This window comes from Phyllopteryx taeniolatus, chromosome 3, assembly GCF_024500385.1.
Source record: "Phyllopteryx taeniolatus isolate TA_2022b chromosome 3, UOR_Ptae_1.2, whole genome shotgun sequence".
Lineage (NCBI taxonomy): Eukaryota > Metazoa > Chordata > Actinopteri > Syngnathiformes > Syngnathidae > Phyllopteryx > Phyllopteryx taeniolatus.
In genome coordinates, this window is record NC_084504.1 from 33,711,472 (window position 1) to 33,725,607 (window position 14,136).

General features: G+C 50.0%; 1 protein-coding gene across 3 annotated transcripts; it reads right to left on the reverse strand.

The window, feature by feature from the left end:
- Positions 1-105: 105 nt before the first annotated feature.
- LOC133475708 (regulator of G-protein signaling 3-like) lies at positions 106-13,250 on the reverse strand. 3 transcript variants are annotated; one of them, XM_061768960.1, is made up of 18 exons: positions 12,335-13,250; positions 11,916-12,237; positions 9,789-9,870; positions 9,485-9,590; positions 9,295-9,391; positions 8,913-9,155; positions 8,101-8,140; positions 6,998-7,260; positions 6,823-6,906; positions 6,517-6,628; positions 6,248-6,417; positions 5,857-6,118; positions 5,082-5,275; positions 1,335-1,378; positions 1,161-1,253; positions 817-878; positions 586-752; positions 106-522 (listed from the first exon to the last, which is right to left on the reverse strand). In XM_061768960.1, the coding sequence occupies exons 2-18, from the start codon at positions 12,192-12,194 to the stop codon at positions 274-276; spliced, it is 2,547 nt and encodes an 848-aa protein (XP_061624944.1). In that variant the 5' UTR covers positions 12,195-12,237; positions 12,335-13,250; the 3' UTR covers positions 106-273. The 3 variants fall into 3 exon arrangements, with proteins under 3 accessions (XP_061624944.1, XP_061624945.1, XP_061624946.1); XM_061768961.1 differs by having other exon boundaries at positions 5,857-6,037; positions 11,916-12,565; XM_061768962.1 differs by lacking the exons at positions 11,916-12,237; positions 12,335-13,250 and adding an exon at positions 11,260-11,866.
- Positions 13,251-14,136: the final 886 nt, after the last annotated feature.

Below are 14,136 nucleotides of genomic sequence, written 5' to 3' on the forward strand. Positions count from 1 at the left end.
ATTCCACCAATCAGAACCTCTTGGATCAGTCAGAGGATCTTTGATTGGTCAGAAGACATTTGATTAATAAGAACCTTTTTGAGGAGTCAGAAGATTTTTGACCAGTTAGAATTAGAATCCTTTTTATTGACCGAGGATGTTAAAAAAACAAGGAATTTGTCACCCAATCAGAATTTCTTTGTGTCAGAGGTTCATGGATATAAAATCATAAAATACGATCAAGTGGAGCCAACAACATACAACAACAAGATTGCGACAACACCGGTCAGTTCCTCACATGATCAGAATGTCTCTCGTCCGGTTCTGCCCGGCAGATGCGGCGGAAACTGCTAGGCTCTGATAGGCAGGGCCAACATTCTGATTGGCGAGCTGGGCGTAGAGGTGGGACCTGAGGAATCGCGGGTAGCTGTTGGCCTCCATCAGGCTGAAGATCTGATCCTGCGCCAGCTGGAAGGAGGCGGGGTCAAAACCCAGACGCAGACTACGATTGGTCGACTCCCGGACACTGGAGTTCACGTTGACCTGGAGATCGGCGTCACAGCGTCAGGGACATGTGAGCAGGAGGCATCCTCAAATGTCAGCTACCTGTCTGGACGCGCTGCACGAGATGAACTCCTCGTAGATTTTGGCAGCTCTGTCTGCCATCTTGCTGAGGGGGCGTGTCTCCTTGAATTTCTCCACAGCCAACCAGAAGTCCAGATTCTCCTCGCTGTACTCCGACCTCAGGAAGTGGCGGAATACCGCAAGACCGTCTGACCAATGAGAAGAAAGATGGAACATCTTCCTTTGAATTGATGACCGTAAATGAAGACTTACACTGATTGGCCAAGAGAGCCTCAAGACTCTCGGCCCACATCAGCACCTCCCTTGCAGACGGCCTGGAAGAAGACACATTTCAGAAGATAAGAACCACCAAGAGCCTTCTCAAACCACATCTCAATTACCAAAAGCTTCTCCCAACCATCCACGAACCACAAAGGACCTCCTCAAACTAGAAGCTTCTCAAACCACACCAAGAAGCACCAGCAACTTCCTCAACGCACACCTGAACTACTAAGAAGCAGGACGAGAGGCCAGAGAGCCGAAACCCGTGCAGGGCTTCTGGAAGCATCTGAAATTCCTGGAAGTTTGCGTACTCAAAGTGTCATTGAAGAACAAACCTGGCGTTCCTCAGGGCTCTCTCCAAACTGTCACTTTGGACCGAACGCTTGCGACGGCACAGGAACGGAAGACGATTGCGCAAGTCTGAAGCGCTACAACGGCAACAAGAAGAACACAACTTACTTGCGTGTGTGCGTGCGTGTGTGCGTGCGTGCGTGCGTGTGTATACGTACAAACTCTGAGTTTTCTTCCTGAGGTCATCTCCATTTTCAACATCCTAAAAAGTCAAACACATACAGCAAATTCTGTCAACGCTCACCAGAATCTGTGTGTATGTGCGCGTATGCATGTGTGTCCATAGTGTGTACATTGGGACCTCGAGTTATGAACTAAACTGTTCCGTACCCCCATTTGTAACCCGAAACATTTGTAAACCGAGGTCATGTTTTCCATTGAAATGAATGGAAATGCAAATAATCCGTTCCAGCCCCCAAATTAAGTTATATTGGCCTTTTTTTTTTTTTTTGTCAGTACATGGTTAAGGAAAAATACACTATAACAGGGGTAAGCTACCTTTTTGAAACTGAAAGCTAGCTCTTGGGTACTGATTAAAGGCGCCATATTTTACCAAACCAACTTTTTCTAGTATTTGGGATGTAATATTGTCTCGATGGTGCCTCAGTAAACATGGTCCTCGCATTTCGGAGTTCCAGACGTTTTGTGCCGAGAGGCCTGAAATCAGCTCATTGGAATTTCTCGAGCTTATCTACAGTACGTCACTAGCGAAGATCGCCGCCTACCTCTCTGCTCCTGAGCCAGCGCTGTCAACATAACAAACGGAGGCAACCAATCAGAGGAAAGGGGGTGGTCTTAGCCAAATTTGGACAAAGCGGTTCCAAAACTGCCTCAAACAGAAGTAGCTGTCAGAAGGGCCTTTTCTGGAAACGTCTATGACAAAACCAATGTCATTTTTTTTCAAATGACATTGACACTTTTTTATGTTCACGTAAGAGCAGGGGTGTCAATCTCATTTTCACCAAGGGCCATATTGGCATTATCGATGCCGTCAAAGTGCCAGTTAGAAGACAGCAAATGTAACTAAATGTAAAATAAATGTAAATGTAAATGTACTCCTCAACATATTGTGAAATCTTCTTTCTTTTCCTTTGGGCTTGTCGCCACAGCGCGTCATCCTTTCCCACGTCAGCCCATCTCCTGCATCCTCCTCTCCAACACCGACGGCCCTCATGTCTTCCCTCACGACATCCATCAACCTTCTCTTTGGTCTTCCTCTCGCTCTCTTGCCAGGCAGCTCCATCCTCATCATCCTCCGACCAATATACTCACTATTTCTCCTCTGGACGTGTCCGAACCATCCAAGTCCGCTCTCTCTAACTTTGTCTCCAAAACATCGAACCTCGGCCGTCCCTCTGATGAGCTCATTTCTAATTTGATCCAACCCGGTCACTCCGAGAGCGAACCTCAACATCTTCATTTCTGCCACCTCCAGCTCTGCTTCCTGTTGTCTCTAATGCGTCCATCGTGGCCGGCCTCACCACTACTGTCTTCTAAACGTTGCCCTTCATCCTAGCAGAGACTCTTCTGTCACATAACACACCCGACACCTTCCTCCACCCGTTCCAACCTGCTTGGACCCGTTTCTTCACCTCCTGACCACACTCCCCATTGCTCTGGACGGTTGACCCCAAGTATTTCAAGTCCTCCACCCTTGCTATCTCTTCTCCCTGTAGCCTCACTCTCCCCCCACCACCCCTCTCATTCATGCACATATATTCTGTCACAATGTCATCTGCGAACATCATGGTCCACGGGGATTCCAGTCTAACCTCATCTGTCAGCCTATCCATCACCACTGCAAACAGGAAGGGGCTCAGGGCTGATCCCTGATGCAGTCCCACCTCCACCTTAAATTCGTCCGTCACACCTACAGCACACCTCTCTGCTGTTCTGCTGCCCTCGTACATGTCCTGTATTATTCGAACATACTTCTCTGCCACTCCAGACTTCCGCATGCAGTACCACAGTTCCTCTCTGGGTACTTTCTCTAGATCTACAAAGACACAATGTAGCTCCTTCTCTGTACTTTTCCATCAACATCCTCAAGGCAAATAATGCATCTGTGGTCCTCTTTCTCGGCATGAAACCATACTGTTGCTCGCAAATACTCACTTCTGTCCTGAGTCTAGCCTCCACTACTCTTTGCCATAACGTCGTTGTGTGGCTCATCCACTTTATTCCTCTACAGTTCCCACAGCTCTGCACATCACCCTTGTTCTTAAAAATGGGTACCAGCACACTTTTCCTCCATTCCTCAGGCATCTTTTCACGCACAAGAATTCTGTTGAACAAGCTGGTCAAAAACCTCACAGCCACCTCTCCTCGATGCTTCCATACCTCCACGGGAATGTCATCAGGACCAACTGCCTTTCCATTTTTCATCCTCTTTAATGCCTTTCTAACTTCCCCCTTACTAATCATTGCCACTTCTTGGTCCACCACACTTGCCTCTTCGACTCTCCCTTCTCTCTCATTTTCCTCATTCATCAACTCCTCGAAGTATTCTTTCCATCTAGCTAGAACACTGCTGGCACCAGTCAACATATTTCCATCTCTATCCTTAATCACCCTAAGCTGCTGCACATCCTTCCCATTTCTATCCCTCTGTGTGGCCAGCCTGTATAGTTCCTTTTCTCCTTCTTTAGTGTCCAACCTGCCATACACGTCCTCATATGCCTCTTGTTTGGCCTTTGCCACCTCTACCTTTGCCCTGTGTCGCATCTCAATGTATTCCTTTCGCCTCTCCTCGGTCCTCTCAGTGTCCCACTTCTTCTTAGCTAACCGTTTTCCTTGTATGATTTCCTGTACTGTGAGGTTCCACCACCAAGTCTCCTTCTCTCCTTTCCTGCCAGAAGATAGACCAACGACTCTCCTGCCTGCCTCTCCGATCACCTTGGCTGCAGCGGTCCAGTCTTCTGGAAGCTCCTCCTGTCCACCGAGAGCCTGTCTCACCTCTTCCCGAAAAGCCGCACAACACTCGTCCTGTCTCAGCTTCCGCCACATGGTTCTCTTCTCTGCCTTTGTCTTCCTAATCTTCCTCCCCATCACCAGAGTCATTTTACACACCAGCATCCTATGCTGTCTAGCCACACTCTCCCCTACCACAACCTTACAGTCGGTAACCTCCTTCAGATGACATCGTCTGCACAAGATGTAATCCACCTAATGTGAGGGCCTCCCAGTTTCATACACACTTCTGAAATAATTTGCAGAAATTACTTTTAATAATGTTATTATTATATGTTATTATTAATGATGATCATTATTTCTGTGAAGACACTGATCATATTCATGTTTTTTCGCAACAATTGGAAAACAGAAAAATGTCAATATGCAACACTTTATTTCTATAACTCTCGGCCACATTTTCAAATGCTAACTTCTATCACATTCCTCGGAAATCACAATGTCCCTTCACCAGTGAGCTATTTTAAGAACAGGCCCGCAGGCTACTTATGTGGTCCCTGGGAGTGAGTGACCCTTGCACTATGATGTCGAAATATTGGAAAGAAAGAACACACTCAACAAACATGAAAAGTGTATATTGCTCTTTCAGTTGAAATTAGGAGGGGATTAGGAGGGCAGGAAGTCTTCGTCCTTAATGATTCAGATTCTTCTGAAAATATTGAATCGGCTCCAGCACGCCCGCAACCCTCGTCAGGATAATCGGTCCAGAAAATGGATGGATGGATGAAAATATCGATTGCTCTGTTGGCCACAGTGCTGCTGTGAGGGTGCTGCTTTTCAATGAACGACTCCATTTGCTGCAAATGTTTGGGTGTGTTCAAAGTTTGTGGTTCTGTACATACGGTGTATCCATGGTGTGTGTTTCTGTTCAAAGTTTGTGTCCACCCTGCGCGCGTCGGTCCACAGTGTGTGTGTGTGTGTGTGCGTGCGTTTACCTCGGCCCCCTGGAGCAGCGTGAGCGTGCGCTTCATGGTGACCCCCTCTGATGTCAGGTGTTTCCTGAGGATCTGCGTGGAGGGGGGGCGGCTACGGAGGCCAAGAGTCAGGCGGTGGACGCCGCTGTCGGAGAGCGATCGTGCCAATTCTGGTTCTGCCCGCACCGAACCCTCGGAAACGCAGCGTCTGAGGCCTGAACGCAAACGCAACGCATTTCTATCACTTCAACTTTCACATCATCGAGTCATCAATAACAGTCAGCAATAATTCTCATGAGATTTATTCAAAGTGCAATCAATTATTGACCTGGGATGGATTGAAAAAAGGGAATCAGGAATTCCTATTACACTGATTAAAAGCGGGTGGCACGGTAAGCACGTCGACCTCCCAGTTCTGAGTTTGCGCGTTCAAATGCGGCCTCGCCAGTGTCGAGTTTGCATGTTCTTCGTGTGCCTGTGCGGCTTTTCTCCGGGTACTCCGGTGTCCTCCCACATCCCGAAAACATGCACGGTAGGTTCATTGAGGACGAACAAATTGTCGGAAGGTGTGAATGTGAGTGCGAATGGTTGTCTGTCGATATGTGCCCTGCGATCGGCTGGCGACCAGTTCAGGGCGTACCCCGCCGCTCGCCCGACGTTAGCTGAGATAGGTGCCGGCACACCCGCGACCCGCGTGAGGAGAAGCGGTACGGCAAATGGACAGATGGATGGACAATGAAAAGTGAATCACTAAGTGATCTGAGCTTGAGGAAGTGATGTCATGTCTCAGGCTGACCTGCTGGTCCGGAGGCGGAGCTTAAATCCTCTTGGTGGCGTCTTCTCTCGTCCTCCTCTTTCTCCTCCGCTCTCTCCTTCCACACGGGGCTGAGGGCCGGGGGGGGACTTGGGGGAGGGGACCGGAGCCGGGCCGAGGTGTTCACACTTGTAGCGGGGGAAGGACGGGGGGAGGCCGTCAGCTGGGAGGGGGGGTCACGGGGGAACAACAGATGTGAGGGGTGAGAGGGGAAGAGCCCCAACTCGGATGGGGAGGCTGACAACTGGGGGCGGGGGCGGGGGGGATTACATGATGATTTACACGCACACACTATGCAACAATGTGTGTTTGTCTGTGTGTGTGCACGTGTGCGTCTGTAAGTCACCAAGTTTGGCGCTGTTGGCAGCAGTACCTGCTGGGTGTGGATGTTCTCCATGGCAACCAGCTGTTGTTGGATGTTGTCATGGAGACAGAGGCTGACTCGAACCTTCTGCTCCAGGCTGAAGGCCTCCAAACTGAACAGACATTGCCAGCAACTCACGGAATTCTGCAGGAAGAAGATGTGACGCGGCGCAGACGCCACTGGAGCGCGACAAAACAAACAATGCTCGTCATCGTCATCATCATCATCATCATCCTCGTCCTCGTCATCGTCACAATATAAACAACAAGCCACGTTACCTTCTTGGAGTCGCAGCGTGTCGATGTAGAGCGGACTCTTGAGGACCTGACAGCGTCCGGCTTGGTCTTCTTGGCTCACGAGTAGAACGTCGTTGTAGATCAACACGGTCACCTTTCGGGGGCGTCGGGGATGACATTAAGGACTGACCGCTCACACTCATACAGGAGCGTGTTCACTTGAACGAGTGAGAGTTTCTGAAGTGTGTGTGAGACCATTTCAGGAATGAGTGTTTTCGTACCGTGTGCGTGTGAATATTTTCTTTCTCGCGGAGGGTGCGAAATAACAATTTGTTAGCGTGTGAGCACCTTGCGGGGCAGCTGCCGGGCCTGGTGGAGAAGCATTTCTTCCGACATGAGCAGCGTTCGATCGGGGCCGCACAGGTCCACGGGCTGTGAGAACACAACAGCAACACCACATCAGGACAAGAACAACAACAAGACGGGTTGAAAGGTTGCTGATCTTCAGGCTGTTGTTGTTGACCTCAACAAAGATGGGGAAGATGAGTGTTTTGGGCGCTTTGTCGATGCCGCAGGAGGGCGGATGCGATTGGATGATGGTGCAGTTCTGGTAGTTCTGGTAGTTGCGGTAGGTGCCGTAGTTGTACGGCGTAGAGGAGGAGGCGGAGGAGGATACGGGAGGAACCAAGCCGAGCGGACCGTGGGTGAGCGGTTGTCGTGACGACCCAACTTGGGTCTCACCAAGTAGGTTCAGACTTCTTCTGGGGGGAGTCTGATACAGACGTCCTGGCAACAAACAATGTCAATCATTAACTCATTCATTGATATACTGTGTGTGTGTATCAAAGGCATGACCAAAAAAAATCCAAATTAGAGGGGGTCTGGGGGCATGCATCTGGTGAGCAAAAATGTTGCTTTAGCATAAGAGTAGCAACAGAGGCTGTCCGCTCCAGAGGTGGCTATCGAGGAGCCAAACATTGCCCTCAACTTAGTACAGTTACTCGACAATATTGGGACTCAAGTGAAAGTGAAAATGAGTCATCCAAACATTTATTGAGTACCAATAAAATAAAAAAGTACACAGTGAAATTATTATTCAAGTACTGAATAAATAGTGAGTCACTTTTTTTTTTGAACTACAGCATGACCATGTATAAAAAAAAATAATCAAAATAAAATGTTGATGTATATATGCGGCACAGTGGTCGACTGGTTAGAGCGTCTGCCTCACAGTTCTGAGGTCCCGGGTTCGATCCCCCCCGGCCCCGCCTGTGCGGAGTTTGCATGTTCTCCCCGTGCCTGCGCGGCTTTTCTCCGGGCACTCCGCTTTTCCTCCCACATCGCCAAAACATGCATGCTAGGTTAATTGACAACTCCAAATTGCCCGTAGGTGTGAATGTGAGTACGAATGGTTGTTTGTTTGTATGTGCCCTGCGATTGGCTGGCGAGCAGTTCAGGGCGTACCCCGCCTCCTGCCCGATGATGGCTGGGATGGGCTCCGGCACGCCCGCGACCCGCGTGAGGAGAAGCGGCTGAGAAAATGGATGGATGGATATGTATATATATATATATATTATACAGTATATAGCCTCATGGGTGCATTGATGGATGAGATGTCAGACATACCGATAGTCCTGCTTCTGTCGTCAAAGACAGGATGGATGAGCTAAAGAGGAGACATTGAAACAAGTGAAGTCACTCTCTGTTCCAGCAGAGCATAGCACAGACATGACAAATGGGCTTTCACTCTCTCTCTATTGCGCTTTTCTACATTCAAGGGAGTTTGAACACTGTCTCGTCATTCTCCCAGTGATGATGCAGCATCAGGAGCAAGTGGGGCTTCAGTAGCTCGCTCAATGTCACTTCGACATGGTCACAAGGGCTCAGGGTCGAACCCGCAACCTTCCAGTTGGGAGACAACCACTCGACCACCTGAGCCACGCCACCGATGGTAACATACAGCACCGCAGAACATAACACGGCGGCCATCCTTTTTCTTCCGCTTATCCGGGCTCGGGTCGTGGGGGCAGCAGCTCTTTCCGGGGAAGCCCAGACTTCCTTCTCCCCAGTCACTGCGTCCAGCTCTTCCGGGGGGGATCCCGAGTTGTTCCCAGGGCAGCCGGGAGGCCTAGTCCCTCCAGCGTGTCCTGGGTTGTCCTGGTGGGACGCCCCCGGAACACCTCACCAGGGTGGGGTCCAGGGGCATCCTTACTAGATGCCCGAGCCACTTCATCTGGCTCCTCTCGATGCGGAGGAGCAGCGCCTCGACTCTGAGTCCCTCCCAGATGACCGAGCTTCTCACCCATTATCTAAGGGCGAGGCCAGACACCCTGCGGAGGAAACTCATTTCGGCCGCTTGCAGCCGCGATCTTAATCTAACACAACAAAACATGCCAAAATAGCATAGCATAGTTTAGCAGAGTAGCCGCGCCCCTCACCTGCTCCTGTGGCGCTACATTAGATAGGATGATGTAGTTGTCGCCATTTGATGATGTCACACGGGTGCCCTTCAGCGTGGAGGTGCAAGGTGCTTCTTCTTCTCCTCCTCTTTCTTTTTCTTCTTTCTTGTGATCCCTCCACAGAGACCCAAGAACCTCCAAGCTGGACGACACCACGGACCCCCGATCACGTCTGTGGTGGCCATGTTTGCCGTGGGCGGGCTGGTGCAGCAGCTTGGTGGTCTGTGGAGAGTGCCGGTGAAAGCTCACGAAAGTTTTCCAATCGGTCACCTCGTCTCAAACGTCAAAGGTGATCGATCAGTACGAAACACAAGTCACTATCTATCGTCACTAACTGATGACATAATCATCATGTGAACACCTTGTTGGCTGCTGGTGGGCGGAGCAAAGTATCACAGCACGTCCTGACCTCAGGTGAGCCTCTCCACACCACGAGGACGATACGACTGGGACAACTCCTGAAACAGGCACGCACGCACGCACGCACACACACACACTGTTATTGCGCAGAGTGGACACAATGCCGTTGTGGCGTGGAACTGCGGCATCACCTGATGGCATGAGCCAGCTCTCCGCACTTCCAGATCTCCACAGGAAGTCCGTTGAGCTGCAAAACGGCATCACCTGGACGGAGGCCCGACCGGTGAGCGGGACCGCCTACGGCCGGCCGTGACGGGCGGAGAAATAAAGGAAACAAGCAGAAATGGAAGCCCTTCAAAGCTTTCACATTTAATCCACTTGGTTGCTTTGATTGTGACAGTCTTTCAACAAAGCTACTTCCTGAGTCAGTGTCAAAGGTCGGGGGTCTTTTTGTCAAAGGTCAGGGGTCTTGTTGACAAAGGGAGAACGTCTCACCAGCCTCGACGGACTGAACTCGCACCGGACTGTCGCAGCAGATGGTGAATCCGAAGCCGTCTTCTCCCCGGATGACGCTAACCTAAGAAAGACGCGGGGCACATCGTCGTCGTCGTCATCAACATCGTTATTATCGGGATCGTAATTGTAGTCGTCTTTGTGATCGTCACCGTCATCATCATCATCATCATCATCATCATCATCATCATCATCATCATCATGATTGTCATGTGTTCTCGTTGTTGACACTTGAGCAGCGTTCGAGTTGCCTGCGCCAATCGTACGAATTCAGCGAGCGTGATGCAGAAACGGCCACGGCAGCGTCCGGTCTTCAGACCGTTCAATTTCCTCCACACAGAGTCTCAGGTTGCTTTTCCCCGTGTTCCGTGCTTGACTGAGGAGGTGCGGCCACTTTTGTCCGTATTAGCAGAAGATGAAATACAGCACCGTCTTCTTGAGCCCGCCCCAATCCCTCCCACTTTTGATTGGTGCCTGTTGTAATGGGAGAGCAACGGAGGCTGGGCCGGTCCGGGCGAGGCCAGGGCAGAGCGGGGCCAGGCCCTTCTGGAACTTCTGGAACTGGTCATGGAAAAGCGATCCAAGGTCCCCGAGTTCAGGGACGTAATCGGGCGCTACAAGCAACCTTGAAGAACAAACTAGGCCAGGAAGAGTCCCACCCTAGAAGCCTTCAACATTTTCTTCAGAATCTTTTTGAACATTCGCTCTGTTTGTTTTTTTGGGACAAACAACATACATACAACAGATGTTAAACGTTAAAATGGGTGGGTTTTTTCATCAGCGAGTGGATCTCGTCCGGAATGTTGTTCCTTCTGTTTCCATGCCTCCGCCGACCGTGCGACCGAGCGAAGGCGGCATCCTCAAAGTCGTCAGACTGACACACGAAATTAAAACTCCTCGGGAAGCCCGACCGTGCGACCTTTCGCAGAGCGGACTCTTTACGCTGTTTGCGTTGTTCCGCAGAGACGACCTTCACTGCGGACTCGGATGAACTTCGCTTGTTGCTTACTTTTCGACAAAAGTGGAATGTGGGAATCGCGTCTTCTGGAGGGAGGACTTCCTGAGCCGGCAAACTTTGTCTTTGCAAACATTGGCCGAAGAAAGCGCACAAAGCTTGACGGGAGGCGCCGACAGAACCTTTAGAACCAGCAGACCCGGACTCTTGCGCAAACAAAATTCTCTTATTTTTCTCAGCTTCACCATCATAATAATAAAATACAAATCCATATTTTGCTCTCCACAACAACTTCATTTATAAACACAGAATAGCCACACACGTATGGCAAAATCAGACACTTTTTATGTGTGAATTTTTTATAAACCCATCTCGCTCTCACTCAAACAGACACGTGCACACGTGCACACACGCACTCAGTAAGTGCATTTGGTTGAAACACTTGAGGGACATGAAACATTGAAGAAGTCCGTAAAAGATGGACCCAGAAGTACCAACCTGAGGTAGATTCTGTTCGATACACAAGCGACACAGGCGGTGGATGGTGTGCATGATGCCGCGCTACAACTCCACCAGTCCAGACCTAGACCCACCCGGTGTAACCCGAGACCGCCTTCGCCCGAGTAAGCCTACATCGAAACCTGGTCCAGACACGACAAATATCTAGAATCCATTCTGGAACTAGTAGCAGCACCGAGGTCCAACTTGGACACAAAGTGTACGGCATGTGGAAGTGTATGTGTGTGTGTGTGAGAGAGAGTGTGTGAACAGGGAGAATAATAGCAGGAAACATAGTCACACACAAATGCTGCATGTGTCCCTTCGATAAGACACAAACACACACACACGCTTCCGGAGTTCTAGGAGCTGGACTTTTCCACAATAACATGTGAAGCCATCACTCTGTGTGTGTGTGTTTAAGACTTGGGCCCTACGTTTCCCATAATGCTCCTGACTGCACCCCCTACCGACTTTAAAAGAACAGCCGCCGTCCCGTAACTAAGAATGTTGTCGGAGGGTTCCGGGGCTTCACTCTTCATAATCTTATGAAATCTTACTCATCTCATTCACGCTTTTAGTAAGAATCTCATGCGCTTTTTGATAAGTGAGGCCCCCCAGGTAGGGAAGTCATCAGTTACTGAGTTGGGACTCACCGTCAGTTGAGTTCTGGGCATTCGGCCGGCGTCCCGGTAAGTGTCTCGCCTGGCAGTTCCGGTAGTTGCGGGTCCGGACGGTCGGGCGCTTCTGACCGCTGAGTCATCGAAGCGCTTCGGGTCCGGAAGAGCAGCGGCAGAGTCGGAGGCGCCGGCGGTGCGGAGTTCTGCGGCGAGCAAATAAGCGTCATCGCAATCGTCGCAGTTACCGTCGCGATCGTCAAAGTCGTCGCGGTCGTTGGGCCAGGACCAGGACCAGGTGGCGTGCTTCCAGAACATGGCCGCCGCCGCCGCCGCCGCCGCCACCGCCACCAAAGTTGTCCTGATGAAAATGGAGGACGCAAACTAATTGTTGATCGAAAGCCGATGAGGTGACAGCGTGGCGTGATGTGGCGGGAACGCCGGGAACCGGGCCCGACCTTCACACCTCCAACCTGCGACCTTCTTCTTCTTCTTCTTGAGCCGCTCACCACAGACCACTTTCAGATCTCGCCATGATGGGATGCCAGCAGTGGGAGGGGTTTGACTCAGTGTGTGTGTGTTAAATAGGACAGAGGTGTTCTGAAGGTCACATGGTTTCTGAGCAGCTTGTGGTCCCCATGGTGACAGTGGTGACTCTTTGGAGCGTTGAGCACTTAAAATCTATTTCTATCACTGCACTTTACATCACACCAAATCATCTGTGAGTGTGTTTGTGTGTGCGTGCGTGTGTGTCTCGAACATACGTGTGTATGTAGTGGTACCTTGACTCATTCCATGACCAAGTTTGTATGGCAATCATCCAAAAGAAAAACAGCCTTAAACAAACAAAAAAAAAAAGCATAAAATGTAAAAGAGAATGTAAAGAAATCAATTTATTTCATCGTGTGTAATTGTAATTCAAGTGTAAGCATGTTAGTATTTGTTGTCAGATGTGTGCCTATAAAGGGAGCTGGAATCGAGTCGGAAAGGGTTAGTCGTGTCGGCAGCTTATCTGATGCTCGCTCCTAACTCAAATCTTGTCTTTCAACATAAGGCAAAAAAACTTTTTTTTTTTAAAAACTAAGAAAAAGAAAATCAAGCGACAGCTGGTCATTGTGCGTGCACGTCTCCGTCACCGCTGACGATGCTAACGTGAAGGCATGTTTATCTCATGTGTCCAAACGATGCCTTCGGCACACCGTGTGACGAGCTCGCACCCGATTGGACCCAACAGGACCGTCGCCCAAAAATGAGAGTTGGCGACTCACACCCCCACATTGAGTGAATGCATACAAACAGCGAGGCTGTAAAGGCGTTTCATCCTGCACATGAACGATATTGTACTTGACCACATTTATTAAACCGTAAAAAGATACATTTATAGTTAAGGAAGAAGCAAGCGGGTTACTGTATGAACACTTTTGTTGGGAGCTCAAAAAATAAATGGTATTTACCTTGTGGGGTAATCAGAGTCCGCTTCGTGCTTTCATTAGTACCACAATTTGCAAGGGCCAAATGTTTGGAGATCTGTATTCAAGCCAACCATCTTGTCTTTGAAGTTCCACATCAAAAGGCCTTCCTTCTACCATTTGTACGTTTATTCGGGTTTTCATTCTCCGCCCAGACAGGAACGTGTCTCGGGTTCACGACAGGCGTCCCGGTCCGCAAAGAGGATGGGTTTGCATCTTAGAAGATAAGGGAACCTGGTGGGAGCGTAGCTAGAAGGTGAGGTGCGATTCCAAATATGGTCATGAGGAAGGGCCATCTGCCGGGTGCGCCCAGGGAGAGGCTAATTCCACGCCCAGAGAATAAACAGAGATGCGGGGGGGTTTTCGGGGGCTTTTTGGTTGTTCTGGCAATGTAAGCAGCTCATATGACACGAAGGCTTGTTCAATAAATCGAATGAGCCCAAACATTCATCCCTGCCCAACGGAAAGTCGCAGGTCTCCCGGGTGACCGCCGACTCGGAACCGCAGGCGAAAAAATGCACCTCGCTCCCACCACCCCCGAGAGAGCAGCGTCACCCACGAACTTATGTGCAAAGCCTATGGTGAAAACAGTGAAGATGTGGACCGATGACGCAAAGACAGAACTTCAAAGCTGTTTAGACTGCACAGACGGGAGTGTCTTTGAAAGTTCAACTGGCAGCCCGGATGAATATACGGACCCTGTCAGTGTCTGTGGAGAGGTGTGTGTACCTACAAAGTCATTTCGCACGTTCAATAACAACAAGCCGTGGTTCACTGCCAAACTTGAGCAA

What these genes read in the sequence shown, in the direction of transcription:
- LOC133475708 (XM_061768960.1), bottom strand. Translation starts at nt 12,194, where the DNA reads ATGTTCTGGAAGCACGCCACCTGGTCCTGGTCCTGGCCCAACGACCGC. An exon ending in ATGTAGCGCCACAGGAGCAG is followed by an intron (nt 8,141 to 8,912) that starts GTGAGGGGCGCG and finishes TCTCCTCTTTAG; the next exon opens with CTCATCCATCCTGTCTTTGA. An exon ending in GGCTCTCTTGGCCAATCAGT is followed by an intron (nt 753 to 816) that starts GTAAGTCTTCAT and finishes CTCATTGGTCAG; the next exon opens with ACGGTCTTGCGGTATTCCGC.